Source organism: Perissodus microlepis, chromosome 16, assembly GCF_051167445.1.
Source record: "Perissodus microlepis isolate ML-2025 ecotype Zambia chromosome 16, ASM5116744v1, whole genome shotgun sequence".
NCBI classification, from domain to species: Eukaryota; Metazoa; Chordata; class Actinopteri; order Cichliformes; family Cichlidae; genus Perissodus; species Perissodus microlepis.
In genome coordinates, this window is record NC_140476.1 from 28192715 (window position 1) to 28218986 (window position 26272).

At 41.8% G+C, this 26272-nt stretch overlaps 4 protein-coding genes across 4 annotated transcripts; 2 read left to right on the forward strand and 2 right to left on the reverse strand.

Annotated features, from left to right (window-relative positions):
- The first annotated feature begins 522 nt into the window (after nucleotides 1-522).
- On the forward strand, nucleotides 523-1482 carry LOC146371120 (olfactory receptor 13C2-like). Its single transcript, XM_084955046.1, has one exon. It carries the CDS (start codon nucleotides 532-534, stop codon nucleotides 1480-1482), a length of 951 nt encoding a protein of 316 aa, XP_084811172.1. The 5' UTR covers nucleotides 523-531.
- Nucleotides 1483-9735: 8253 nt separating this feature from the next.
- LOC146371121 (olfactory receptor 6N2-like) lies at nucleotides 9736-10731 on the reverse strand. Its single transcript, XM_084955047.1, has one exon. The coding sequence runs from the start codon at nucleotides 10720-10722 to the stop codon at nucleotides 9736-9738; it is 987 nt and encodes a 328-aa protein (XP_084811173.1). The 5' UTR covers nucleotides 10723-10731.
- Nucleotides 10732-19886: 9155 nt separating this feature from the next.
- LOC146371122 (olfactory receptor 6N2-like) lies at nucleotides 19887-20810 on the reverse strand. Its single transcript, XM_084908031.1, has one exon. The coding sequence runs from the start codon at nucleotides 20805-20807 to the stop codon at nucleotides 19887-19889; it is 921 nt and encodes a 306-aa protein (XP_084764157.1). The 5' UTR covers nucleotides 20808-20810.
- A 3661-nt stretch (nucleotides 20811-24471) lies between these two features.
- On the forward strand, nucleotides 24472-25398 carry LOC146371123 (olfactory receptor 6N2-like). The gene has a single exon (XM_084908019.1). The coding sequence runs from the start codon at nucleotides 24499-24501 to the stop codon at nucleotides 25396-25398; it is 900 nt and encodes a 299-aa protein (XP_084764145.1). The 5' UTR covers nucleotides 24472-24498.
- Nucleotides 25399-26272: the final 874 nt, after the last annotated feature.

The window sequence follows — 26272 nt, forward strand, 5'->3', positions numbered from 1 at the left end:
TAATGCATAAGCTTGTCCTTGTTTTTTTAATTATTATTATTTTATGATGATTATTATTATTTAGTATGCTAGTTATCCAAGTTTTTTTTACACTGAAAATGTACACAAGGCATAAGACCACACCACCTAAAATGGAAACCAAACAACAATAAAATCTTGCTACATTATTAAAATTCTATACTAGATTAATAGAAGTTGGCTGATCATTGTCATTGTTAGCTGCAACTTATTATCCATTAGTTGTAACTACTAAATCCTCAAGTAAAAGAGGCTGAACAATGATGTAACCGACTTTCACAGTTCAGCTCCCTCAAGGTTGAAGCAAACCAATAAAACTCTTCTTCAGTCCACATACATATGATTCACTATATGCATTTGATTGATGAGTGTACTTGTATTTGAAGTTCTGATATCTTTAAAAGAATAATACATAACACAGGTTGCATTTTAGTGCAATTTTGATTTTATGTCGTCATATAAACTGGTTATGCTGCTATATTTGTTTTGTAGTATTTTTATTTTTTTTAATTCATGGATGAGGAGTTAAATACCACATATGTAACTCTAGATGGATACATTGAAGTTAACAAGTACAGATATGTTTATTTTTGTATTATCTTTACATTATACATTATAATAATATGCAGTAATTCTACAATCGTGTATGTGATCTGGATTCATAAAAACCTTCATGAGCCTATGTACATTTTCATTGCAGCTTTGCTACTGAACTGTCTCCTTTACAGCACAAATATTTATCCAAAACTTCTGATTGACTTTTTATCTGAAAAACAAGTCATAACATATTCAGCCTGTCTCTTTCAGTTTTTTATGTTTTACACTTTAGGCAGTTCAGAGTTCTTTCTCTTGGCAGCCATGGCCTATGACAGATATGTGGCTATTTGTAAACCTCTTGAATATCCAACTATCATGAACAAAACCACTGTGATCATTTTCCTGGTCGTATCTTGGCTTATACCTGCTTTTCATATTGCAGTCCAAGCAGTAGGGAGTGCTGAAGCAACATTGTGTAACTTTAATTTAAAGGGAATATTTTGTAACAACGCAGTTTACACTCTTCAGTGTCAAAGATCAAGATTAATTACCGTCTTTGGTGTGGTTGCATTACTAGATCTTGTAATACTTCCTATGATCTTCATAGTTTTCACATACACAATAATATTTATTGTTTCTTATCAAAGTTGTAAAGAAATTAGGAAGAAAGCTGCAGAGACCTGTTTACCCCATCTGTTAGTTTTAATCAGTATTTCCTGTTTAAGTATCTATGATGTAGGCATAGCTCGAGTGGAATCAGATTTTCCAAAAGTTGCTCGATTACTAATGACATTACAATTATTACTCTATCATCCATTGTTTAATCCATTCATTTATGGGCTCAAAATGAAGGAAATTTCTAAACAGCTAAAAAGATTCTTTTGTCATTCCAGAATCATTACGTGTATTAATGCTAATGTGCCGTAATTGTTATGTAATCAGTTTGCTGAAGTTACTGAAAATGTTCTTCATTTAACATAATCAAAAAGTAAAACATAAAAATGTAATTTTTACTCATTTAATTATTCATAAATTATTGCTATTATTTTTCGCAGGTATAGTTCATATTGATAATAGGACAAACATGTTCTAAGTTTATTTTTTAAATATACTATTCCTCAACAAGTTTTTCTTTAGTTTCTAATAATTACAAGTCTAACAGACTAATCAATCTTTTTAAAGAAAACATATTTAAGCAAAATAAATGACATAGTTTTAATTCATTTCACCCATTTATTTTTTTAAAGTTGTATGTTGCAGTGCTCCGTATAATGCTCATCTAAACAGGATGTAATATCGACAGTTTCAGAGCTACAGAGTTTTGGTTTCAACCTAGGAGCTTTGGAGAAGCAATTAATGAAAAATGTATGCGGTTGTTTTAACATAAACATATTCATTCTGCCATAGGTAAAATGATAGGTAATTAAATCAATTTTCAGATTAATGTCTTTAAACTTTTATATTTCTTCATTTTTACATTATTGCTAATTCTTATTTATGATATGCTAGTGGAACATAGTGAAACATAGATTCTCCATTAAAGGAATAAGTGGTAACACTTTATAACTGTTGCCCAAGGACCTGCATCTTCACCACTTGTCACATTTTATTGGTGAGTGTGAGTTATTAACCAAACAGATGTAGAAACAACAGAACATTAAAAAACATGTCAAATGTTTTGAAATGAAACTACAATATTTTACCATTTCATTAAAATTATTAACACCTTTACAGCCAGATATGTTATAAAATCTACCTTCACAGTCTGCAATTAACTTATATAAATAATTTGTAAAACAAATGAAACTTCTAAACTCAATCTTAAGTTTTTCTTTTGTCAGATCGAACTACAATAAATATATAATTGGGAAAAGTAGATGAAAATTTAAACTTTTTTTTTTTCATGATATGACATCTTTGCCATTACTTTTGTCGTTACAGGGTGGGTTCAGAATCTTCCCCATGATATCTAATATGGTATCAAGAATTTTCCTGGTTAATATGTATTGAGTTTGAAATTGCAGTATTATAACAACCCAATTAATCATCATAGCTGTTATTTTATCAGACTGATTACCTTACCGTAATTATCTTAGAGATTCATAAGATATTTTAATGTGTAGAGAGAGATAATAAAAATTTATTTTTCCTTAGTGTATTGATCACCTGTTCTGACAATAACACATATATAACAGGCTTATTTGAACCATAGTGGGACAGACACTCATCACAGCAAGACCACCCGAGAACATGATAATCTGCAAAACATATCCCTCTTTGGGTATGACTGTTACTGCTTTACTGCTTTCAAGGAGTAGATGCTGTGTGTGTTCCAAGGAAGAACCGAGGTATAAACCATCAACACCTTATATGGAAATGATAAGTTGTGCTACAAGTTATGAGAGTTGTGTGTCTGTGTGCCTGACTGTATAAGGGAAGCCCAGCTCTGCTTCCGCTTTAGAGACGCTGGCTTGACTTTGACTGACTGGACTCTCTCTCTTGCTGCAACGTGAATAAAACTCACTTCAAAGACACTCATCAAGTGTTTGTATTTTATTTTTTAACAATTCCACGACAAGATATAGGTGAATATTCATATCTGTGCATTCCCAGGTGCTGCCAGCTAAATCTAAGTTTTATCACTCCCACTTTTCCATTCAAGCACTCTCCACCACCAGCATCTTGGCTCCGGGGGGTCCTGCGGTAATCCCTCTCATAGCTTTGGTTCCGTTCCACCAAGATGGGCCATTGAATTGTACTCAGTCAATCTATTCCGTCATTTCCATGTTTACTCAATTTTGAATTATGAAAAATATCTGAATATAATAACGTTTTTGTGTTGTCAAGTTTACTTTATTTATATAGCACAATACTTAACAGAAGTTGACCAAAAGAAAAAAGGACACTTACATTTACATTCCAAGTCTTAAAGAAACCCAGTTCCTAAATATATGGCAAGCTGACAGGTCTGTTTTATTGTGTTAACTATTTCTTGTGGAAGGTGATTTAATTGTCATTAAAATGTGCTCAGAATTTTCAAATTGATGATGATTTATTTGATAAATCAAGACACACGGCTCTCTGCCATATAAGCTGCCTTTATAAGTTAAAAGTATCAAAATCTGTACTCAGTATCAGTAATGCTGAACCTGTTTAGCATTACTGAACCTTGTTTACTTTGCAGTGTTGCAGACCACTAGGAGCCAAGCTTCTCATTTGACTGTCGTGAAACGTCTGTGTGCTGGCAGGAGAGGACCCAAACACAAACTCTTGGAAAACGGGACTTAACTCAAAATACAGCTTTATTACTGAATGGGGAAAAAGGCGATACAAGACAATGCTAAACTAAACTGGGAAATTCTAATGCTAATCTAATCTAATTACTCAGGGAAACACGGGGAGAGACACGCAGCCATGAGGGAGGACCAAACTGAGAGAGACGCTGACCTAAATACACAGAGGGATGACAGGGACGTGAGGACACGCACAGCCGATAGGAATAACCATAACGAGACAGGGGAAGCTAGACTAGACGGAATGAACATGAAAACATGGGACCTTTACAATAAAACAGGAAACATGATTTGTGAGTGGAGGAGAAGCAGGCTAGAGGGAGCACGGGAACACGAGGGAGAGCACAGACCTGACGGGCTGGGGAAACATGATGGAATAAAACACAAGGATGGGAAACAAGGCACAAGGACTCACACAACTAAATAAACACAGATGCACAGGGGGAGACAGAGGGCAAAGACACAAGGGGAAATCTAATAAACCTGTCATGATTCAGCTGTGTGGCAGGCAGGAATGGACCCAAACGCAAACTCACGGGGACAGAACTTAAACTCAAAAGCACAGCTTTATTGCTGGGAAAACAGATCATACCAACAATACAAAACAAAACTAAACTGCGAAAAACTAATTATAATGTGCACCAGGAGACACAGGGAGGGAGAACTGAGGGAGACGCGGACATAAATACACAGAGGGTCAACGAGGAAAGTAGGAGCACATGGGGAACACAGCTGACACTGATAATCATAACAAGACACGGCAGGAGTAACACAACACTGACTCATGCTGACGGGAGACTGTCAAAGTAAAACAGGAAGTACACAGGGGCGCAGACAGGAGGGCAGGAGAGAACACGGGGAGAGCACAGACATAACGGGCTGGGGAAAACATGGGATAAAACATAAGGAGTAGAAACAAGGCATGGGGACTCACAGATGCGTGGAGACACATGGGGTAAGGTCACGAGGGGAAATCTCATAAACAAAACTGAACAACCTTGGAATCATAGAATAAATAAAGAACAGAATACAAAAACACAAGAAAACTAAGAACGCTGGGTCAAAAGGACACAGGACCATGACAAAACCATAGTGAACAGAATAACCTAGGAACCAAATAATACAGAATGATCAAAAATGTATGAAAACTAAAAGAAATTGGATCAAAAGACCCAGGACCATGACATTAACCCTCTGGGGTCCAGGGTATAATTGGCCGCTTTTCACTACTTTTGATTTTATCTCTATATTTCTATGGCGTTATTTTAGTGCCTCTATTCTGAGCGCACCTAAAAAAAAAATTCCAAGCGCAAATGTTGCATGTTGAGGAGAAAATTATTTTGCCAAACAAAATTCATTTCTGTGTGCAAGAAATATATTTCAGTGATTGCGATTATCATTACACACAATAACAGCATTTTGTCCAAAACTCAAATGAGGCAGTGGCAGAGGAACGCAGAATGGCGGAGTTTAAAATATTAGTCTTTCTGGATCACGAAATAAACTGATGTTGCCGTATAAACTTCAAATATCTGCTCAGTTTATCAAGACATCACATATTTGCAAAAGTGCTCTAACTTTTTCGGAGATGCCTGTTACCCACCAGCTGACCCCAAAGCTGGACTGGTATCGGGCATACCGGGAATTTGCCCGTTGGGGCCGATGGTAATTTTTTGTTTTTATATGTGTTTGTTTGTTTTTGTAATGGTATAAACAATTAAAGGTGGTGGATTTGCCAATTGGTCATGATGGACTCTGGGCTGGACCAATTACAATACATCCGTATTGAGATGAAAAGGAACACGATTAGTCCTGTACTTCTGCTAGAATGAAAAAAAGAAAAGCTGGAGTTATTCTGTGTCTTTACGCTGCACAGCTGCCTCTTCTTCTCTCATCCCCCCCCCCCCCCCTCCCCTCCTACTCCTGCTGCTACTTCAATCATGAAACTAGTCAATGATCAGCTGATCAGCTTTTTTCTTTTGTTTGTTTATCGCTTACTTTGCACCAGAAAGAGGAAACCAGCGGATGTCGCGCTAAACAACAGCAGCACATTTAAGCAGTTGTTGTTAGAATTCATTTAATATTACTTTCTAGTATCAGCTGATGTTTACTGGAGCCACAGCCGTAAAACCTGCTTGTCATGATGTCGGTTTGGATATCTGGTGAGAACCTGGATAACCTGGAGTTACTGAGTCTAGCACTACGAGTTTAGGGAATGACTTTGTTAGGGGAGCCTTTTTGTCTGCATCGGTTCCTTCAGGTAAAGCAATAAACTTCCCTGAAACAGTTTTTTCTGACCATATCCCCCCATCCACACCTTCACCACAATTCAATGTGGGGTCTGTAACACAGTTAGCAGTACAGTTATCAGTTCAGTCAGCAACCCAGCTTCGCTACCTGTAGTTCAGTTGCCACTAGTTCAGCAGCCCACCCACTCGTTCATCCAGTCACCATTCTCACCGTCTCATTACGAGCAGGGAACACACTTCATCATTACATCTGCTAGTTCTCTTAAGCTGGCCACCTCAGAGACAGTTACTCCCTCTAGGGCCTCACCAGAGGCTGGGTGTCAGTCACCAGCCAACTCTGGACCCCTAGAGGTCAAGACGCCAGCGCCAGCAGCTCCACCGGAGAACTCACCTAAATAGTCTCGGCTCTCAGCACCCCCTGAGAATTCAAGTGAGTTCACCCATCCGCCTCCGTCCTCTGCTGAGTGTGTTGGGGAACACTTTCAGCTCTTCGAGGACTGCAACCCACTGTTGCTGCCTGAGTCTAGCCACTGTGCTGCTCAGTCCCAGCCAGTGTCCGCACTGCCAGAGGTTTCCGTACCTGCTGCTTCAGTGTCTGTCTCCACTGGAGGGCCCGAGGAGCTCTTCCAGTCTCGTCAGCTGGGGGTTCAGGAGAACCCAGCCAGCCTCAAGTTTCATCAGCTGGGGGTTCGGGAGAACCCAGCCAGCCTCAAGTGTCGTCAGCTGAAGGGCCCGAGTCACCCGTCCAGCCTCAAGTGTCGTCAGCTGGAGGGCCCGAGTCGCCCATCCAGCCTCATGCCACGTCTGCTGGAGGGCCCGAGGAGCCCGTCCAGCTTCATGCCTTGTCTTCTGGGGGGCCTGAGGAGCCCGTCCAGCCTCATGCCTCGTCTGCTGGGGGTCCTGGAGGACCCAGCAAGCACATCCTCGCATCTGCTGATGGTACGGGGAAGTCTGTTCAGCCGTCACCTGCTGAATCATCCCCTGCGACTTCTACACCGTCACCGGCAGCATCCACATCACCACCTGCAGCATCACCGCCTGCAGCATCACCGCCTGCAGCATCCGCATCTCCACCTGCAGCATCACCGTCAACTGCAGCATCACCGTCAACTGCAGCATCACCGTCAACTGCAGCATCACCGTCTGCAGCAGCATCACCGTCTGCAGCATCACTGTCTGTAGCATCACCATCGTCAGATTCCGCAGCCGTCCCGCTGCCGTCAGGTCCAGCCTCTGTGTCTTCATCCACGCCTGGTCCAGCCTCTGTGTCTTCATCCAGCCTCGCGTTTCCTGGTCCAGCTTCAGCCTCGCCTTCGCCTGGTCCAGCTACAGCCTCGCCTTCGCCTGGTCCAGCTACAGCCTCGCCTTCGCCTGGTCCAGCTTCAGCCTCGCCTTCGCCAGGTCCAGCTTCAGCCTTGCCTTCGCCTGATCCAGCTTCAGCGTCTGTTCCTGCCTCGTCTGGTCCTGCCTCATCTGGACCTGCTTCGTCTGGTCCTGCGGTTGCCACACCGTCATCAGTTCCAGCTCGTCCTGTTCCGCTTCGCCTCTGCCGGCCGCTTTCCTGGCCTCTAGTTGGGCATCATGGCCGTCGAGGCCGGCCTCCTGAGACAGTTCGTCGCCGCTGCTGGCATCGCGGCCAACCTCCGGACCTGCTCTGTTGCCGCTACTGCCTTCCATGTGGCCGGCCTCCTGATTTGTTTTATCTGCACCGCTGCCATTGCCGTGTGCACGGTCGGCCCCAAGAACTGTTTGCCCGTCGCCGCCGTTGCTGTCCGCACGGCCGGCCCCCTGAACTGTTTTGGCTCTTGTGCTGTCCCTCCCTCTCTGTCTTTCACTCACATAGACACGCACACCACCACCATCAACTTTGCTAAATTGCTAATGAAAAACGTTGATCAGGCAGCTGTGATTGAGTAGCAATGTCCATCCAACTATATTCACGGTTGTTGTGGTCATGATAATATTGTGAGGCCACATTGAAAAGGCTCGGATGAGCTTGCCAAAGTTCTACAAGTTGTGCCTCCATCGCTTGTGTCCAGATCACACGCTGCACTGCTGTGCTGCCCCATCTTTTCACTTTCATTTCTGTGTTTGCGCGTGCGCAGTGTGAGAGGCTGCGTTGACACCCTCACAACGGCCAACAGGATTTCAAACAGGTTTGATTTTCTTACGACCAAACGACTGATGATCGGGAGCTGGTCGTGAGGTGTTAATCGCTTCTCGTTACCACACGTATACTACACGATGCACGACACACGATGAAGGTGAAACTCGGGCCGATCACCAAAATGGTTGCACGACTGAAAAATCGTCTCAAAATGAGCCAAAAATCGCTCAGTGTATGCCCAGCATTAGGGAGATTAGCCTTGATGTAGCCAACAGCCCTCTGTCATTTCTGGTAAGCCAACAAGTCCGATGTTATTCCTGCGACCCCTGTGCTCCAGATCTGTGAGCTTTGTAGCGAGTTGGTCAAGTTGTTTCTTTAGATTGATAGTCAATCGTCTGTCCTCTCATGCAGCTGCTTGCACTGAATCCACTCGGTCTTGAGTACACTTAGCCATTGTAGCCACTCTCTCGAGTTCGCCGCTGACATCATTTACCACTTCATTGGTCTTTTGAAGCTCTGTGCATAAGTCGTGTAAAGCAGGGACCAAGATAGAGTCCATAGCTTCTCTGACTGCCGAGGCAACTATTGTATTGAGGGACTTTTGTTGTTCTTGAAGTGCTAGCTTTAAGCCATTAGCAATAACCTTGTTGAGGTCATCCTTAGTAACGGAGGATTCTTTAAACTTCTTTAAGGGAGATTGAACAATCTCCCTTTTCCATGAGTCTCTGGTTAATGAGGTGTCCATAGTAGGATAGGCCTCAAAATAACTAACTTGTATGACAGGATACGTGAAAAACTGTGACTGTGAGCAGAGCTAGAAACTATGCTGGCATCGCTGCCAAAGGGTCACATAGATTTTAACCATAAAAAACATTTTAAAAAGCACTTAGTCATGGTAAAAGTGCTGTATGAATGGATGTTATTTTGTGAATAAGACTTCTTGTGGAAAGTGCTGTTGAGTGCATAGAAGGGTGCTATAAAAGTACCAGTCCATTTATGATTTGTTAAGGTTTTTAACTATATTACGCTTATAAATAATGAGTTATGGAAAGTTCAAAAGATTTTTTCATTTAAAAAAAACAATTTTTTTAAGTATTGTAAACTTCATGTAGCTGATGGAGGTGATTTTACAATTGGTCATGCGAATTTTAATTAGCTTATTTAGCTGCATAAATATATATAACTGAGAAAACAGAAGACACTGTGATGAATATTCATATGCTTGTCAGCATCAAAGAGAGACTTCTACTAATTGATTCATTCTACTAAATTATTTTTATGTGAATATACAATAGTAAATAATAATCTATGACAATAAAGAAGGGAAAATGTGAAATGCAGGCATATAACCTGTTTAGAATTTAAACATTACCAGAAACAGTTTAAGAAATTGTTTGTCTTTGTTTTATGACCATTATGTTGTCATCAATAGAAGAACAGAAATCAACATTTACATAAATGTCATGACATTTCTATAAATTTGATCTCTTTTCCTCTGTCTAGTATGTAAAATCGGAGAAAAGGTACCCCATTATCTAGTTTGCATTACAATTGCAAATGATATGCCATACATTTGATAATAGGGCAGTAATACCAGTGTTATTAAACTTGACAACAATATTTTGATATGTTTAAAAATTTCATTCATTTTGAGTCCATATATGATTGGATTTAAAAGAGGATGGAATAAAATTGACTGAAACGTCAATGTCAAACGAAGAGTTTTTGATAGATCAGAATCCAGTCGAACTATAATTACATCAAAGAAAATAAAACAGGAAAAGTTGATTAACACCAGCAGGTGGGGTAAACATGTCTTTACAGCTTTTTTCCTCACTTCTCTACAACAATGGTAAGATATTCTAATAATCCTGATGTATGTAAAAAGTATGAAAAGCAAAGGTAGAAGGGCAATGTTTATCAACATGACCATACCATATATAGATATTGCGACCGAGGGCACACACTGAAGCTTGTAAAGTGAATTGTTACAAAAAATTCCTGTCAGAGTAAAGCTACAGAGTTTGACATTCGAATACAACACACCCAGCACTGAGGTTTCAAAAGCAGGTATAAGCCAAGCTAAAATCAGACATACATAAATAGTTATTCTATTCATAATAACTGGATATTGCAGGGGTTTACATATAGACACATACCTGTCATATGCCATTGCTGCCAACAGTAAAAACTCTGACCCAGTTGAGGTGTAACATAAAAATCCTTGGAAAAGACAGAGTGGATATGATATAGTCTGTTTTTCAGACAAAACATCAGATAAGAGCTTTGGATAGATAATCATGCTGTAAATAACAGAGTTGATTAACAAAGCTGCAATAAAAATGTACATTGGCTCGTGAAGGTTTTTGTGAGTCCAAATAAGGCACACTATAGTGGAATTAAAGCAGAGAATCAGAATATATAACGTGGATATAACTACAAAATAGAGATACCTGTATTTGTGCAATTCTGCAAACCCACCAAAAGTTACCAATGTTACATTTAATTCAACATCCATTGACAAAAACAAAAACGTTACTGACTATGGAACTATATTACATAAATGGTATTCAAGTATAACAAATGAAAATGCAACTGTTACTGTATTGGAATAATATATTTTCAGCTCTAAACTAAGAAGGTAAGTGACTGACTATATGGCTTTGTTTTATTAGAAATCTTCCATCTTCTATGGGACTCATTAGGTTCTCCACTAACATGTAAACAACTTCAGGAAATCTGACCTATAAACATCTGATCTGATGTTTATATCACTGTGCAATTCATTGAATTTGCCCATGCATTGTTTTTAAATCATTGAACTAGTATAGGCTTATTATATATACGCAAAAAATTAGAGTGTATGAAAAAAGGCTAAAGAAACCTCTTGAAAAGGAAACATTTTCTTTTTCTGTTTTCCATATGTGAATGGACATATCTCTCTGGGTTTCCGGACAGAGATCTCGGATGTTGTATCAGTATCAAATCATTTCCCCGAGTGCCCCAATTAACATAGAAACCACTGTTGCCGTGTCCCTCTACATTTTCTCAAGTTATATGACTATATAACACTTTAGTTAATATAAAGCATAGAATTGAGGCACTTCAGGTAACTTCATTCTAACACTTGGGTTTCTGCTGCCTGAGGTATTCACTAAGCACACGGTCTGTCGGGGCCATTTTCCTGATGTATTCGTGGATGTTTGTTGTCTCATCCTGGACTATGATAATGCATGGTCAGGAGCCTTCTTGTCTTGATGTCACTGGCTTCTATCTCCTCCTTTTGCCAGCCTTTTATGCCAGCAGGGTACCTGATCACAGGCAGGGCGTAGGTGTTTATAGCCCAGATCGTGTTCTTACCATTCAGCTGACTTCTCAGGATTTGCCTGAACCTCTGCAGGTACTTAGTGGTTGCAGCTTTCCGAGTGACCTCTTTGTGGTTCCCATTTGCCTGCGTGATCCCCAGGTACTTGCAGCTGTCCTCGATGCTTGCAATGTTGACTTCTGGTAGTTCGATCCCCTCAGTTCTGACTACCTTCCCTCTTGTCGTTATAATCCGACTACACTTATCCAATCTGAGTACTGACAGGGACTAGAAAGAGAGTGCATATTTCTCTTACGGTGTGTTCACACCGAACGCGATAGACGCAATCAGAGCATGTAAAGTCAATGGAGGAATGCGATGAAGCGCGACTGGGGGTCCCGCGAAAATTCAGAAGCCGATTTGCATCATGAAAACGCATCAGTCGCACGACCAAGTAGCATGACTGACGCGTTTGAAGCACGAATAAAAATACATGCGGCAGTTTGTGTGCTGCATTTTGTGCATTCGCACGTATCCAGCTTCAAGCCGCGCCACGACAACCAATCAGGAGCCTGGTGACGTGATGCTCTGACCGTAGTTCAAAGGGGCAGGTCCAGCCAAAGCCATTTATTCTTCATTCAATATGGAGGAAAGGCTCATTAACGCCGTAGCAAACCACCCGGAGCTGTACGACACCAGCTGTTTTCTCTACCGAGACAGGAATAAAAAAGGCCTAGCTTGGAGGAAGATGTGTGAAGAGATCGGGCAACCTGGTAAGTTCATTCATTTCTCTTTTGAAATTTTTGACTGACCTGGGGAAGCTGCACAAAAGCTAGCAAGCCGCCTACTGTCCCGCTATTTTCCTACTGATGTACAAATACCTTTCTGCTAACGAGATAATGTACTTATTCAGAGGACATCTGCAGGAGAAAGTGGAAGAGCCTCAGGGACACATACTCCAAGTAGAAGAGGATGGAGAAGGAGAAGAGGAGTGGGTCTGCAGCAGGATCGGGATGAGATGGAAGTTCTTTGCGGTCATGGGGTTTCTGGCAGCAGGGGAGTCCCAGTCAGAAGGTATGTTTACAATGAATTAATGTAGGCAGTTAATTTATGCATGTTGTCATATAGGAATATATGTTATTGTTAATTAATAAACAGTATACAGTGGTCTTGCTGTTCATTCTTTACTGCCTCGCTTTTTCGCAGATTTTTTTATTGCACAGTACAACTTTCAACAATGCGCATTGCATCCTGCAGCCTGATTGACAAATCTCCTCCGTGTCGTGTCTCCTGCGCTTGCCAAATTTATCATGTTTGGTTTTTGATAACCATCACGTCCAATAGAAAAACAGCACAAAAACACCCATAACTATGACCCTCATTTGGAAATAGACACCTGCACCGGGAGGGGAAAAGACGCACAAAAGTGGTGCGCAGACGAAGAAAAAACGCGGCATAATAATACAATTACGTTTTGAAATCTACAAAGGTTTGCACTTTGAGAGAACTTGTGAGAACTGTGATTAATGTTCATGTGTGTGTGAAAAAAAAGTGTATAAAGTGCGTGGCGAGGGGCTAGTTATCCTGAGAACCCCTGCTGCAATAAATGAGGGACCACTGTACATACTTTCTCTATGACTATTGTTTCCAACCTGTTAACATTTAATATTGTCTTGACAGAGCCAACTGATTCAGCAGCAGAGCCATTCCCTTTTGCTTCTCCTGGCTCCCCAGTCCCTGATTCCTGCACTCCTGCTGCTGCACCCACAGGTATGTACAGCAAGCACTGATAGCTTTTTACTCACTTGAATTCCCTTGTTATTACCTTTACTAAATATCTACAACCAATCTGTTTATATCCTGTTTTTTTCAATGTTGAAAATGAAAATCTAGTAGCAGCCTTCTCATTTCTGTATTGTTTTGTGCTTTGTTTTACAGGTCCACAGAGGAGGACAGCTCCGAGGCGGACGAGAGACGGGTCCCAGGACAGTCCATCGGCGGTGGAGCTGGCCATCCTGGAGTCCCTGAAGAGGCCATGTCAGTCTCCAACGGAGAATTTCCTCCTCAGCCTTGTTCCTGCTCTGGAGAGCATGCCGCCTCAGACGAGAGAATTAGTGAAATTTCAAATTCATAAATTAGTTTTTGAAAACAGCACAGCTGTGTTAAATTTGGAAACATTGGACCCTAGCAATCAGTAGTTTTCTGATGAGGCAGCAGGCTCTCCAGGTCCAGGGTAGAAACAATGTTCTTATTTTTCTCATCCTTCTCCCTGAGGCTCTTCCACTTCAAGCTGGGTCCTTTTTATTCCTGTCTCTCTGTAAATAGTTATATTTTATATATTTATATTTAATGTTTTTCTGTTTGAGAATTTTAATGAACCAAGATGGCGGCGCGTGAACAACGTGAGGCTCAGTGTCTCTCCAGAATCTGCTATTTAGTGGTTTTTTTATCTACTTTTAACCGGATTACTCATCCAGAATTGCTGTGCGTTGCTGACCTACAGCAGACAAGAGCTTCTGGACATCAGGACTCATAACTCCAACAGTTTTATCGCCGATCTCCGACTCATCCCAGAGATCTCCAGAAGACTGGAGGCTGCCCACTCTCCCCGGCCGGGCGGAAGTGCACGCAGACGGCGCCGAGAACGTGAACAAAGGCGAGGTAGGCGCAGAAGGCTACGGGCTACGGGCTAAGCAAAAGCTAACACCACACCGGCTGCCTTTACCCAGTATTTTCCTCGCCAATGCCCATTCTCTGGCAAACAAAATGGATGAGATACGGCTCTCCATCACTAACAACAGACAGATCATGGACTCAAATGTCATGTTTTTCACCGAAACATGGTTGAACAACAGCTACTCGGACAATGCAATTGAGTTGGCAGGACGCTACACACACCAAGCCGACAGGCTAGCAGATGACTCCGGCAAGACCAGAGGTGGAGGTTTGTGCATTTATATTAACAATGCTTGGTGCATGAACTCCACTACTACTGAGAGTCACTGCTCACCTAATGCTGTCAGGATCTGATGGCGCCCTGACCGGTCGACCTGCCAGTGTGTGTATATTTGTGTGCGTGTGTATGTGTGTCTCTCCTATCGCCCTGTCTTCCCCTCCGGCTCCGCTGTGATGTGTTAGGAGGTAACCTAGCAACAGGCTACCTCCGACCCGGAAGTGCTGTCGCCCGGAGCTGCCGCACCTGCAGTCAATCCACCAGCTGCTGCCAATCAACTACCATCTTCAGCAGGGCTACTTAATGGTGTGGCTGAGCGACAGACAGCGCTGGAGTATTGCACTAAGCCTGGTAGTGTTTTCGAGTCGCTAACGTTATTGACGTACTGTCTGATCTTCGTACTCATTTTGCTGTCGTGTGTGTTCACCCAGGGATTGACGGAGGTTTTACGGACACTAAGGAAGCACTTGGAGGAGAGACGGGCACTCACTACCACGCACGGGCTTACACGGAAGGAGGGACGCACTATCACCATTGTTGCACATTTGAACTGTTGTCACCTTGCTGCACTGTAAATAAATGCACTGTCATTATTTCTGAGCTCCGCGCCTGAGTCCACTCTTTAACAACCGTGACAAATGCAGAGTTTTTAATGGTCAAATGCAGACCTTATTATCTCCCCAGAGAACTCACTTCTATCATACTCACTGCAGTATATATCCCCCCATACGCTAATGCTAGGTTGGCCATGAAAGAACTTTCTGCAGCCATTAACAAACACCAGAATAAACACCCCGAGGCTGCTTTTATTGTTGCTGGTGACTTCAACCACACCAACTTAAAAACAGTCCTCCCCAGATTCCACCAACATGTCTCCTGCCACACCAGAGGAGACAAGACTTTAGACCATGTTTATTCCAACCTGGCTGGAGCCTACAAAGCAACACCCCTCCCCCACATTGGACAATCGGACCACCTCTCCCTGTTCCTCACACCTCGGTATTCACCACTCATCCAAAGTGTGAAACCTGCTGTGAGGACAATTAAAGTGTGTCTAGAGGGGACAGATGCAGTGCTCCAGGACAGATTTAAAAACACAGACTGGAATACGTTCACCCACACAGACCTGGACCAGTACGCCTCATCTGTACTGGAGTACATCTCCAAAACCACAGACAGTGTCAGCACCCAGAAACGGATCACCATGTACCCCAACCAGAAGCCTTGGATGAACCGGGATGTTCGTCTCCTACTGAAGACCCGCAACACCGCCTTTAGGTCAGGAGATGCACACGCCTACAGTACAGCCAGGGCTAATCTAAAGAAGGGTATCAAAATAGCCAAACACCATTACAAAAAGAAGGTAGAAGAACACTTCTCCAACTCCAACCCCTGACGCATGTGGCAAAGACTCCAGACCATTACAGACTACAGGACCACCAACCCCTCCCCCGCATCCTCTGATGTCTCCTTCCTCAACGAGCTCAACAACTTTTATGCTCGTTTTGAGCAAGGGAACCCCACAACCACAACCAAAGCAGACATGACGCCAGACTACCAACTTCTGACTCTCTGCCCCACCGATGTAGGAGCGGTGCTGAGCAGGATCAATGTCCACAAGGCTGCAGGTCCTGATGGCATCCCCTGGCGTGTTCTCAGAGCGTGTTCTGGGGAGCTTGCAGGAGTGCTGACAGACATATTCAACCTGTCCTTGGCCCACGCTGTGGTACCGGCCTGCTTCAAATCCACCTCCATCGTCCCGATACCCATAAACTCCAACCCATCTAGCCTCAATGAGTACCGCCCAGTAGCACTCACCCCCATCATCACAAAGTGCTTAGAGCAGCTGGTCCTAGCACACTTCAAATCCTGTCTCCCCCCCCACCCTGGACCCCCACCAATTCTCATACCGCCAGAACAGGAGCACAGAGGATGCAGTCTCCATCGTACTGCCCTCTGTCCTCTCACACCTGGATAACAACAACACCTACGCCAGAATGCTGTTTATAGACTTCAGTTCAGCATTTAATACAATCCACCCCTCACAACTCATCAGGAAACTGACAGACCTGGGCATCAGTTTCCTCATGTGCAAATGGTTACTGGACTTCCTGACCAACCGCCCCCAACATGTCCGGCTGGATAACCACTGCTCATCTACAATCACAATGAACACCAGTGTACCACAAGGCTGTGTGATGAGCCCTTTCCTCTACTCCCTCTTCACCCATGACTGCAGACCTGCCGATGGTTCTAACACCATCATTAAGTTTGCAGATGACACCACGGTGATTGGCCTCATCAGTGACAACGATGAGGCATGCCTACAGGGAGGAGGTGGATCATCTGGCTGAGTGGTGCGACACAAACAACCTGCTGCTTAACACTGAGAAGACCAAGGAGCTCATCGTGGACTACAGGAGGAATGCTGACCCACATCCACCCATCTACATTAAGGGGACGGCTGTGGAGCATGTGAGCAACTTCAAGTTCTTGGGAGTCCACATCTCCGAGGATCTCATCTGGACGACTAACTGCTCCAAGCTGGTCAAGAAGGCTCACCAGCGCCTCTTCTTCTTGAGGACTCTGAGGAAGAACCACCTGTCCTCAGACATCCTGGTGAACTTCTATCGCTGCACCATCGAAAGCATCCTGACCAACTGTATAACAGTTTGGTACGGGAACTGCTCTGCCTCGGACCGGAAGGCGTTGCAGAGGGTTGTGAAAACTGCCCAGCGCATCTCCAGAGCACCACTTCCTGCCATAAAGAACATCTACAGGAAGTGGTGTCTGAAAAGGGCTGGGTAAATCATCAAAGACCCCAGTCACCCATCACATGGACTCTTCACCCTCCTGCCCTCTGGGAGGCGCTACAGGAGCCTCCGGACTAAGACCACCAGGTACCGAAACAGCTTCTTCCCCACAGCTGTCAGACTCCTGAACTCTGCCTCCTGACATCAGACCGACATTAAACACATGGACTGGACATACACACACCCACAACCACCTACACACACACAATGGACAACTGTACCCTCAAACACACAATAATAACATGGACTGAACCACCACTCTCAACCACTAGCACTTTATATAGCCTCTGCAGAATTTATCCACATATATCACTTATCTTAACTGCACTACTGTATAATTCTGTATAAATAATCATTCTGTATAATACGATAATTTTTAATTCTACAACTGCTTATAACTTGCATAGTTCACATTTCTGTATAGCTGTATATCTCATATTTCTGTATAGTTTTTTTTAAATTTCATATTTCTGTATAGTTTTTTCATATTTATATCCTGTTCATAGCCTGTACTTAGCTTGTACTTAGGGCTGGGCCATATTATACCGTTCACGGTAATACCGGTACAATGTTAGGCAACAATAAGAAAATGAAATATCGCGATAGAATATGGGTAAAACTGTCACGGACTGCCGGGGCAGACCGTGTGGAGTGAGTAGAGGACCCAAGAGCAGACAGAGGCGAGGACACAAAACTGGACTTAACAAAAAGCGAGCCTTTATTTAGGGCCGAAAACTCACGGAAAAAACAACAACAAAGTAACTGAGGGAAAACCTGAACATAGACTGGGAAACTATGACTCTACCAGGTACGGCGAGGACGTCCTTTACGCCGCTGCTCTGCTCTCTACAGTTAATAGAGAAGGGAGACTCTCTCTTCAAACGCTAGATCAACAGCTGCCATCTTGCAAACATACCGTCTGGCACTACTTCCTCCCACATTTCCACTTCACGCGTGTGAAAATTGCATATTTTGAAGAGCAACCAGTTTGCGTTGGACGCGCTTCGAGGTGCGAATGTGAACGCGACCAGCTTGGGACTTCTGGCGCTTTTTAGTCGTGTCTATCGCGTTCGGTGTGAACGCACCCTTATACTGCCTTCCCTTCACTGGCTTCCCGTTAATTCCAGAATTGAATTCAAAATCCTACTCCTCATATACAAGGTCTTGAATAATCAGTTCCATCATATTTTAATGACTTTATAGTACCATATCACCCCATTAGAGCACTTTGCTCTTGCACTGCAGGCTTGTTTTTCCTAGAGTATTATAAAGTAGAATGGGAGGCAGAGCCTTCTGTTTTCAGGCTCCTCTTCTATGGAACCAGCTTCCAGTTTGGATTTTGGGGACAGACATTATCCCAACTTTTAAGATTAGTCTTAAAACTTTTCTTTTTGCTAAAGCATATAGTTGGGGATGGATCAGGTGACCCTGAATTGTTCCTTGGTTATGCTGGAATAGGTGTAGGCTGCTGGAGGATGATGCATTGAGTATTTCTTGTTCGGTCATTTTTTTTCACTCACTGTGTGTAGATAGATAGACCTCTCTGCATTGAATCATTACGTGTTATTAATCTCTGGCTCTCTTCCACAGCATGGCTTTTGACCTGTCTTCCTCCTCTCACCCCAACTGGTTGCAACAGGTGGCCGCACCTCTCTGAGCCTAGTTTTGCTGGAGGTTTCTTCATGTTAAAAGGGAGTTTTTCCTTCCCACTGTTGCCAAAGTGCTCGCTTATAGTGGCTCATATGATTGTTGGGTTTCTGTCTTCACACTGAGGCAACTGTCGTTGGGATTTGTATAAATAACATTGAATTGAAACCAATATGAACTGTTAAAATGTATCCCAGTTTCTGTTCTTTCACCCTAGTTATCCAGTTCTTGTTCACCATGTTTTACACACATATAAATGAACAAAAGATTACTATACATTGTACAATAACTTGTCATTTTATCCAATTTCGACTTTTTACTATCACTCACATTTACATTAAATCAGAGAATGAACCTGTTCTTTATCAAGGAAGTCATTTCCTTTATACACTCACACCCAACAGTCCGGTTTGCTGTCCTCGTGGAGACATCTCATTGACATATTGCTTTCTTTCGCAACTTACCCTAACCCAGTGATTCGCAAACTGTGGTAAGTGTACCAGTGGTGGTACTTGGGCTCCCTCTAGTGGTACCCGGGAAGTCCAGATTTTGTGTGTGTGTGTGTATACATATATATGGATAGATGTAATTGGCATGTGATAGACATATTGATTTGCTGTAGTAAATTACAGATTTTGGTCCCCACAAAGTAAAAACCAGTGTACACACACACACACACACACACACACACACACACACACACACACACACACACACACAAACAAAAGGCCAGCAGAATTTGACTCTTTTTACTACATCATTTTCATAACAGCGATTAATAATCTGTGATAAAGGGAAAAGGAGGAAAAACCTGAAATCCAAGCATGTTTAGACTTTAAATATTACCAGCATCAGTCTAAAAAGTTAAATATCTTTGCTTTATGACCATTACATATGTCAGCACTAAGAGAATAGACTTGAACACTTACATAAATGCCATAAATAATAATGCAGTCATTTCAGTGTTATTTAACTAGACACAACAATATCTTGAGATGTTTAGAAATTTCATTCATTTTGAGTCCATATATAATTGGATTTAAAAGAGGATGAAATAAAATCAACTCAAAGGTCAATATCAAACGGAGAGTTTTTGATAAGTCTGTTTCCAGTCTCACTATAATTATATCAAAGGAAATAAAACATGAAAAGTTAAGTAAAACCAGCAAGTGGGGTAAACATGTCTTTACAGCTTTTTTTCTCACTTCTCTACACCTTTGGTAAGATATTTTAAGAATCTTGATGTATGAAAAAAGTATGAAAAGCAGAGGTAGAAGGGCAATGTTTATCAACATGACCACACCATATATAGATATTGCTACTGATGGCACACACTGAAGCTTGTGAATTGAATTATTACAAAAAATTCCTGTCAGAGTAAAGCTACAGAGTTTGACATTAGAATACAACACACCTAACATCAAGGCTTCAAAAGCAGGTATAAGCCAAGCTAAAATCAGACATACATATATAGTTATTCTATTCATAATAACTGGATATTGCAGGGGTTTACATATAGACACATACCTGTCATATGCCATTGCTGCCAACAGTAAAAATTCTGAACCAACCGAGGTGTAATATGATAAACCTTGGAAAAGACAGAGTGGATATGATATCATCTGTTTTTCAGACAAAACATCAGATAAGAGCTTTGGATAGATAATCATGCTGTAAAGAACAGAGTTGATTAACAAAGCTGCAATAAATATGTACATTGGCTCGTGAAGGTTTTTGTGAGTCCAGATAAGGAAAACTATAGTGGAATTACAGCAGAGTATCAGAATATAAAGTGTAAATATGACCACAAAATAAAGATATCTGTATTTGTGCAATTCTGCAAACCCACCTAGAGTTAACAATGTTACATTTAATTCAACATCCATTCAATGAACAAAAATGTTATTTACTATACAACTAGATGACATAAATGGTATTCATTAAAAAAACAAATGAAAAGACAAGTCTTAATGTATTGTGGTAATACTTTTCCAGCACCGAACTAAGAAGTAATTGGCTCTGTGGCTTTGTTTTATCAGAAAACTTCCCATTCTCAATGGGACTCATTAAGTTCTTCAAGAACATGTAAACAACTTCACCAAACTTTATCAGTTGATATTTTTGTCTGTATGATCTATCATCATACATCATACCTCATACAGAGGTGGGTAGACTTAGTAGTGTAGGTAAAATAATAATAAAATATCATTATTATTATTAGTAGTAGTATATAACTTTCCATAACCAAAGTGCTTGCTGGTACAGGAGAAGCACTTCTAGTATATATTCTGAGTCCAGGCTATGAAGGACAGGTAATTAGTAAAATCTTAAAAACAATTCTAATGCAATATGTTAATTTTTCTTAGTCTTTAGAAGATGTCTAGTTGCTGTATTTTGCACGATCTACAGTTAATTTAATGCTTTCTGAATGATACCTGTTAGAAGACCATTACATTACTGTATTTTTTGGATTATAAAGGTGCACTTTAAATCCTTGATTATGTTGAATGATGAATTGAAGGCAAAAAAATACTTAATGCAATTCTAACAAGCTCTAAAGTCAATATGTGTTCAACACAGCTTGAACTCTTTTGAGCAAATTTTACTGAATTTCTTTAAATAGTCTTCAGAAATAGTTCTCCAGGCTTCTTGAAGGGCATCCTAAACCAGTAACGTTGAGGTCCTGGTGCTGTGGACATCAGTCCATGACTGACAGTGTCATGGTCTGGCTGGCAGACCGTGGGGATGAGGAAAGTAGGACCCAAAACGCAGGACTCTGCGATGCCACAGTGCACTTTATTTACAGTGAATCGACAGGTAAGTCCAACAATTAACTCAGAGATGTAATTTGCCAATGGTGCTCATCCCTTGCTCCCAGTGCGTCCCGTGCTGTAGCTCCCTTAGTTTGTGTGCTCCCCAACTCGCTTCTTCGCTCGACTTTCCTGGAGGTAGAAGGAAAAACCACAATTAGCCACACACGCTAGCCGACTACCAAGACCACACGCCTAGCACAGACTATACCGGTCAAGAGTAATAATCACACGTCGACTGTCGCCGCGAGTCCATGTTAAATACCTCTTCTTAGCCGGGAGGGATGATTACCACCAGCTGGTCAGGTAATCAGCTGCAACAGCAAAGAGGGACTCGCGATGACGACAGTCGCCCGGACACGCCTCTCCCACGACGCGCGCTTCCGTCAACAGCCCCGAGGACGGGGGGGGAGAGAGAGAGAAGCAGACACACGCACTCTACATACAAACGTGGACAGAACAGTAGACGACACAGACCCCAAATAATAGTCGTAATAACAACAAAACAACAATAACCACTGCTCACGGACCCCTGAGTCCTCCAGAGCCGGGTCCTTGACAGTACCCCCCCTCTAAGGGTCGACTCCCGACGACCCCAAAACAAAACACAGGAAAACCAACCCAGGGCGGGTGGCGGGCGGTACAGGACGGTGGGTCAGACCCAATCCCTAAATAAACAAAACCCCAAAACCCACACCAGGGCCACAGTCCAAAAAGTTCGACCTCACACCCAGTAACGGCGAGGAACCAGTCCCCATAAAACAGTTCAGGCGGCCAGTAACTATAATACAAGAGTTCAGGTGGCCTACCTCGGGTCGTGTCAGCAACAGAATACTCCAGGCGGCCTGCCACGGGTGCAATGGCGGCGGCGCTGCAGCTCCGGCGGGCGGCCACGGATCCGGTGGCGGCAGTGTGACACAAAACACTGAGTCCTCAGACTCAGGACCATGACATGTTCGCCACATCCCCACTGAATTGAAGGCTCTTAGCATTCTATGCATTCCACGATCCACGAGTGGGTCATTGAGTCAACGGCTTTCATTTTTCTCCTTGTGTGATTAAGTCTTACCTGTAGGCCATTCTGTGGATACTGTCATGAATCGCTGTGTGGCAGGCAAGCAGGAGTGGTGGACCCAAAATGCAGAACTCAGACACAGAAGTGAAACTTAAAGCGCAGCTTTATTGCTGGGAAAAACCTCGTACAAACTAAACTCACCAAAAGAAAAACAAAAGTCTGAACAGAGGAACCAAGGACTGAAACACTGGAAAAGAAATACTAAACTGGAGCAGGAGACTACACACTAGGAACATAGAAGCAAAAGCCACAGCTAGTTGAGGGTACGACGCGACAGTGACACAGAGAAACACAGGGCTTAAATACACAGACGATAGTAATCAAGGGATGAGAGACAGGAGGGGACCACACCTGGGAGAAATCACAGCTGACGAGATAGGGGAAACGTAAACTGAGTACACTCACATAAGACACAGACCTTCACAATAAAACAGGAAACTCAGACACAGGGAACCAGACAAGACGCTGAACTGAACAGACAGATTCACAAACAGACGGGGTGACACCATAGACAGACAGAGATACAGACGCAGACTCAGAGGCAGACCGAAGAGAACTCAAACAAAATAATCATCATAATAATAAACTAGAAAATGATAATAATAAACTTAAAGCGCTGGGTCACCGACCCAGGACCACGACAGATACAGTGATGTTAAGGATCTCTGCCTGTAAAATCTCCTCAAACACATGCATAGCAAAGTAGAATATTACCAAGCTCTCAGAGCTTCGCGATTAATAATCAATACTCTTTTGATGTATTTGTTTCGCAACTTTCTTCTCCTTTCCCCGTTTGCCACTGATGAACTGTTAACACTATCGGAGTTATTACTGTACAACTGTGACATTTAGGAAATCAAAATATTCATATTTTCATGACAAAAGTTTTGCGAGATCTCGCAAAAGTTTAAGCCGCATACTTCGGAGGCCGCCAGCTCGAAGCCGACCGGGAGGTCGAGGCACGATGTGCTGGGAAAGCGGTGTTCCTCCCAGCTGTAGTAGGTCTCGACCTCCCATTAGCTTCGAGCTAGTGGGTGTCAGATCTCCGAAAACGTCGGAGCACTTTTGCAAATATGTGATGTCTTGTAAACCGAGCAGGTATCTGACGTTTACACAACTACATTCACGCCTCAAAATATCTTAAAAGTGTATTTTGTGACCCAGAAAGAGTAATATTACAACTAAGCAGCTGCCGCCATTTTTGGAATTCAACTTTTGCGAGATCTCGCAAAACTTTTGCGAGATCCCGAGTTTGTTTTGCGAGATCTCGCAAAACTTTTGCGAGATCTCGCAAAAGTCCGTCTTAATTTTTTTTCTCCCATGTCCCCTGCGGGGCTCCGTAGTTTAGTGCACCTAACGCTGAATTTTTTTTTTTCAAAGTGCAAAGTGTGGTTAGGAAGATAAAAAAGAGAATGTGCACCCATGTAGGTAAGGTCTAACAGCTAACACTCTCTTAAAGTGGTCAACATAGTAGCAAGTCCATGTGGACGGCTTAATGAGATCCATAGAGACTGAAGTTTCATTATATAGTTGATGTGACTTGAGTGACTGTTCACTTTCAAAATACGAACACACACCAAGTATCTGTGATTAAGACAATCTACATAAAACAAATATTTTATATACACTGCTTGTTACTCGTTCTACCTGTTATAAATTTTAGTTCAGTTTCTGATATTTACGAATGCTGAAATGAATCTAACATATATAACCTTCGGTGGTCACGTGGAAGTGGAGAAATACCGTTATCTTTATTTTGTGATCATGTTTATGGTGTATGTTCTAATAATTTGCAGCAATTCCACTATTGTGTGGCTTATCGTAGTTCAAAAAAGCCTTCATGAGCCTATGTACATTTTCATTGCTGCTTTGTTAGTGAACTCTGTTATTTTGAGCACTGTCATCTACCCGAAGCTTTTGATTGACTTCTTATCTGAAAAACAGATTATTTTGTATCAAGCCTGTCTCTTTCAAGTATTCATGTTTTATGCCTTAAGTTGCTCAGAATTCTTACTGCTGTCAGCTATGGCTTATGACAGATATGTGTCTATATGTAAACCTTTGCAATATCCTTCTATAATGAGAAGAACAAGAGTCAATATTTTCCTGCTTTTGTGCTGGTTTTTACCTGCTATTCAGGTTGCAGTGCCAATAGCAGGAAATGCAAATACACCACTCTGTAACTTTACTCTGAAAGGTATTTTTTGTAACAATTCGGTCAACCATCTTTGTTGTGTCAATTCAAGAGAATTATCTATATATGGTATGATTGTTCTATTTAATGTTGCACTTTCTCCTATGTTTTTTATACTTTTTACATACATAAAGATAATTATAGTTGCCTATCAGAGTTGTGGAAATGTCAGAAAAAAAGCTGCACAAACCTGTTTGCCTCATGTGCTAGTTCTAATTAACTATTCTTGTTTGCTTACGTATGATATGGTTATAGTTAGACTGGAATCAGAGTTTCCTAAAACTGCACGTTTTATAATGACATTACAGTTTGTAACATATAACCCTCTCTGCAATCCAATTATATATGGACTAAAGATGAAAGAAATTTCTAAACACCTTAAAATACTGTTCAGTTAATTGCAAGAAAACCAATTTATTAATTTATAGTCTTTTTTATTACTCATTTTTTATGAATTTTATGAAAACTGGCTTAATGTTTTCCTCCTACAACTGAGAATTGATCAATATATAAAAACCAAAATGAAACGTAAACAAATATTAAAATGAATGTTTGATATCACTCTCCTCATTAATAATACATTTGTTAATAGCTTCATCTAATGTTATTGCCCCTATTGATTTTCACAATGAAATCAAACGTGAATATCCTTCTTAATGGATACTAACACATCATCAAGAGAAATGAAAAAGGGATGAAGTAGAGTAACATAAGGTCGAGTACTTAAAAAAATGAGACAGTTATCATGCCAGTCACGTTTTATCTTGTGGCTCTGTGTAAATGAAATTACATTACAATCTTGTGTTACATACAGTTCAGACACCTCAAAATACATTTTATTTTACATTTGAAAACTATATATCTTGATTTTTTTTCCAGTTTGTTTTCTTTTGGAGTGCAAGAAAATGTAGTTTAACTAGTATTTATGACTTTCTTTTTCTGGAAAGGATCCTTTATTTGGTCAGCTTTACTATTTTTGTTCTGGAAGGCATGGGTGTAAACTGAAGTCTCTGTTGAGATGATTTCAATCTATAGAGGCCTTCAGGACCAGCCAGGCTTCCACGCAGAGTATTAACCAATTGAAGAAATAGTACAGGCCCTTCACTGACACAGAATGTGGTATCAAAACACAAAACAAAAACAAACAAACAAACAAAAACCTCAGACGTGAACAACCATACCTGTTGATTATAATAGACTGATATACAATACAGCTGGACTTGAACCCTCAAGTGACGTTTTTGGTATTCTGGCCTTAATAACTAATAGGAC

Bases quoted from the DNA above. Each gene is read 5' to 3' on its own strand.
- LOC146371123 (XM_084908019.1), top strand. From the start codon at position 24,499: ATGAATCTAACATATATAACCTTCGGTGGTCACGTGGAAGTGGAGAAA.
- LOC146371120 (XM_084955046.1), top strand. From the start codon at position 532: ATGGATGAGGAGTTAAATACCACATATGTAACTCTAGATGGATACATT.
- LOC146371121 (XM_084955047.1), bottom strand. From the start codon at position 10,722: ATGGATGTTGAATTAAATGTAACATTGGTAACTTTTGGTGGGTTTGCA.
- LOC146371122 (XM_084908031.1), bottom strand. From the start codon at position 20,807: ATGGATGTTGAATTAAATGTAACATTGTTAACTCTAGGTGGGTTTGCA.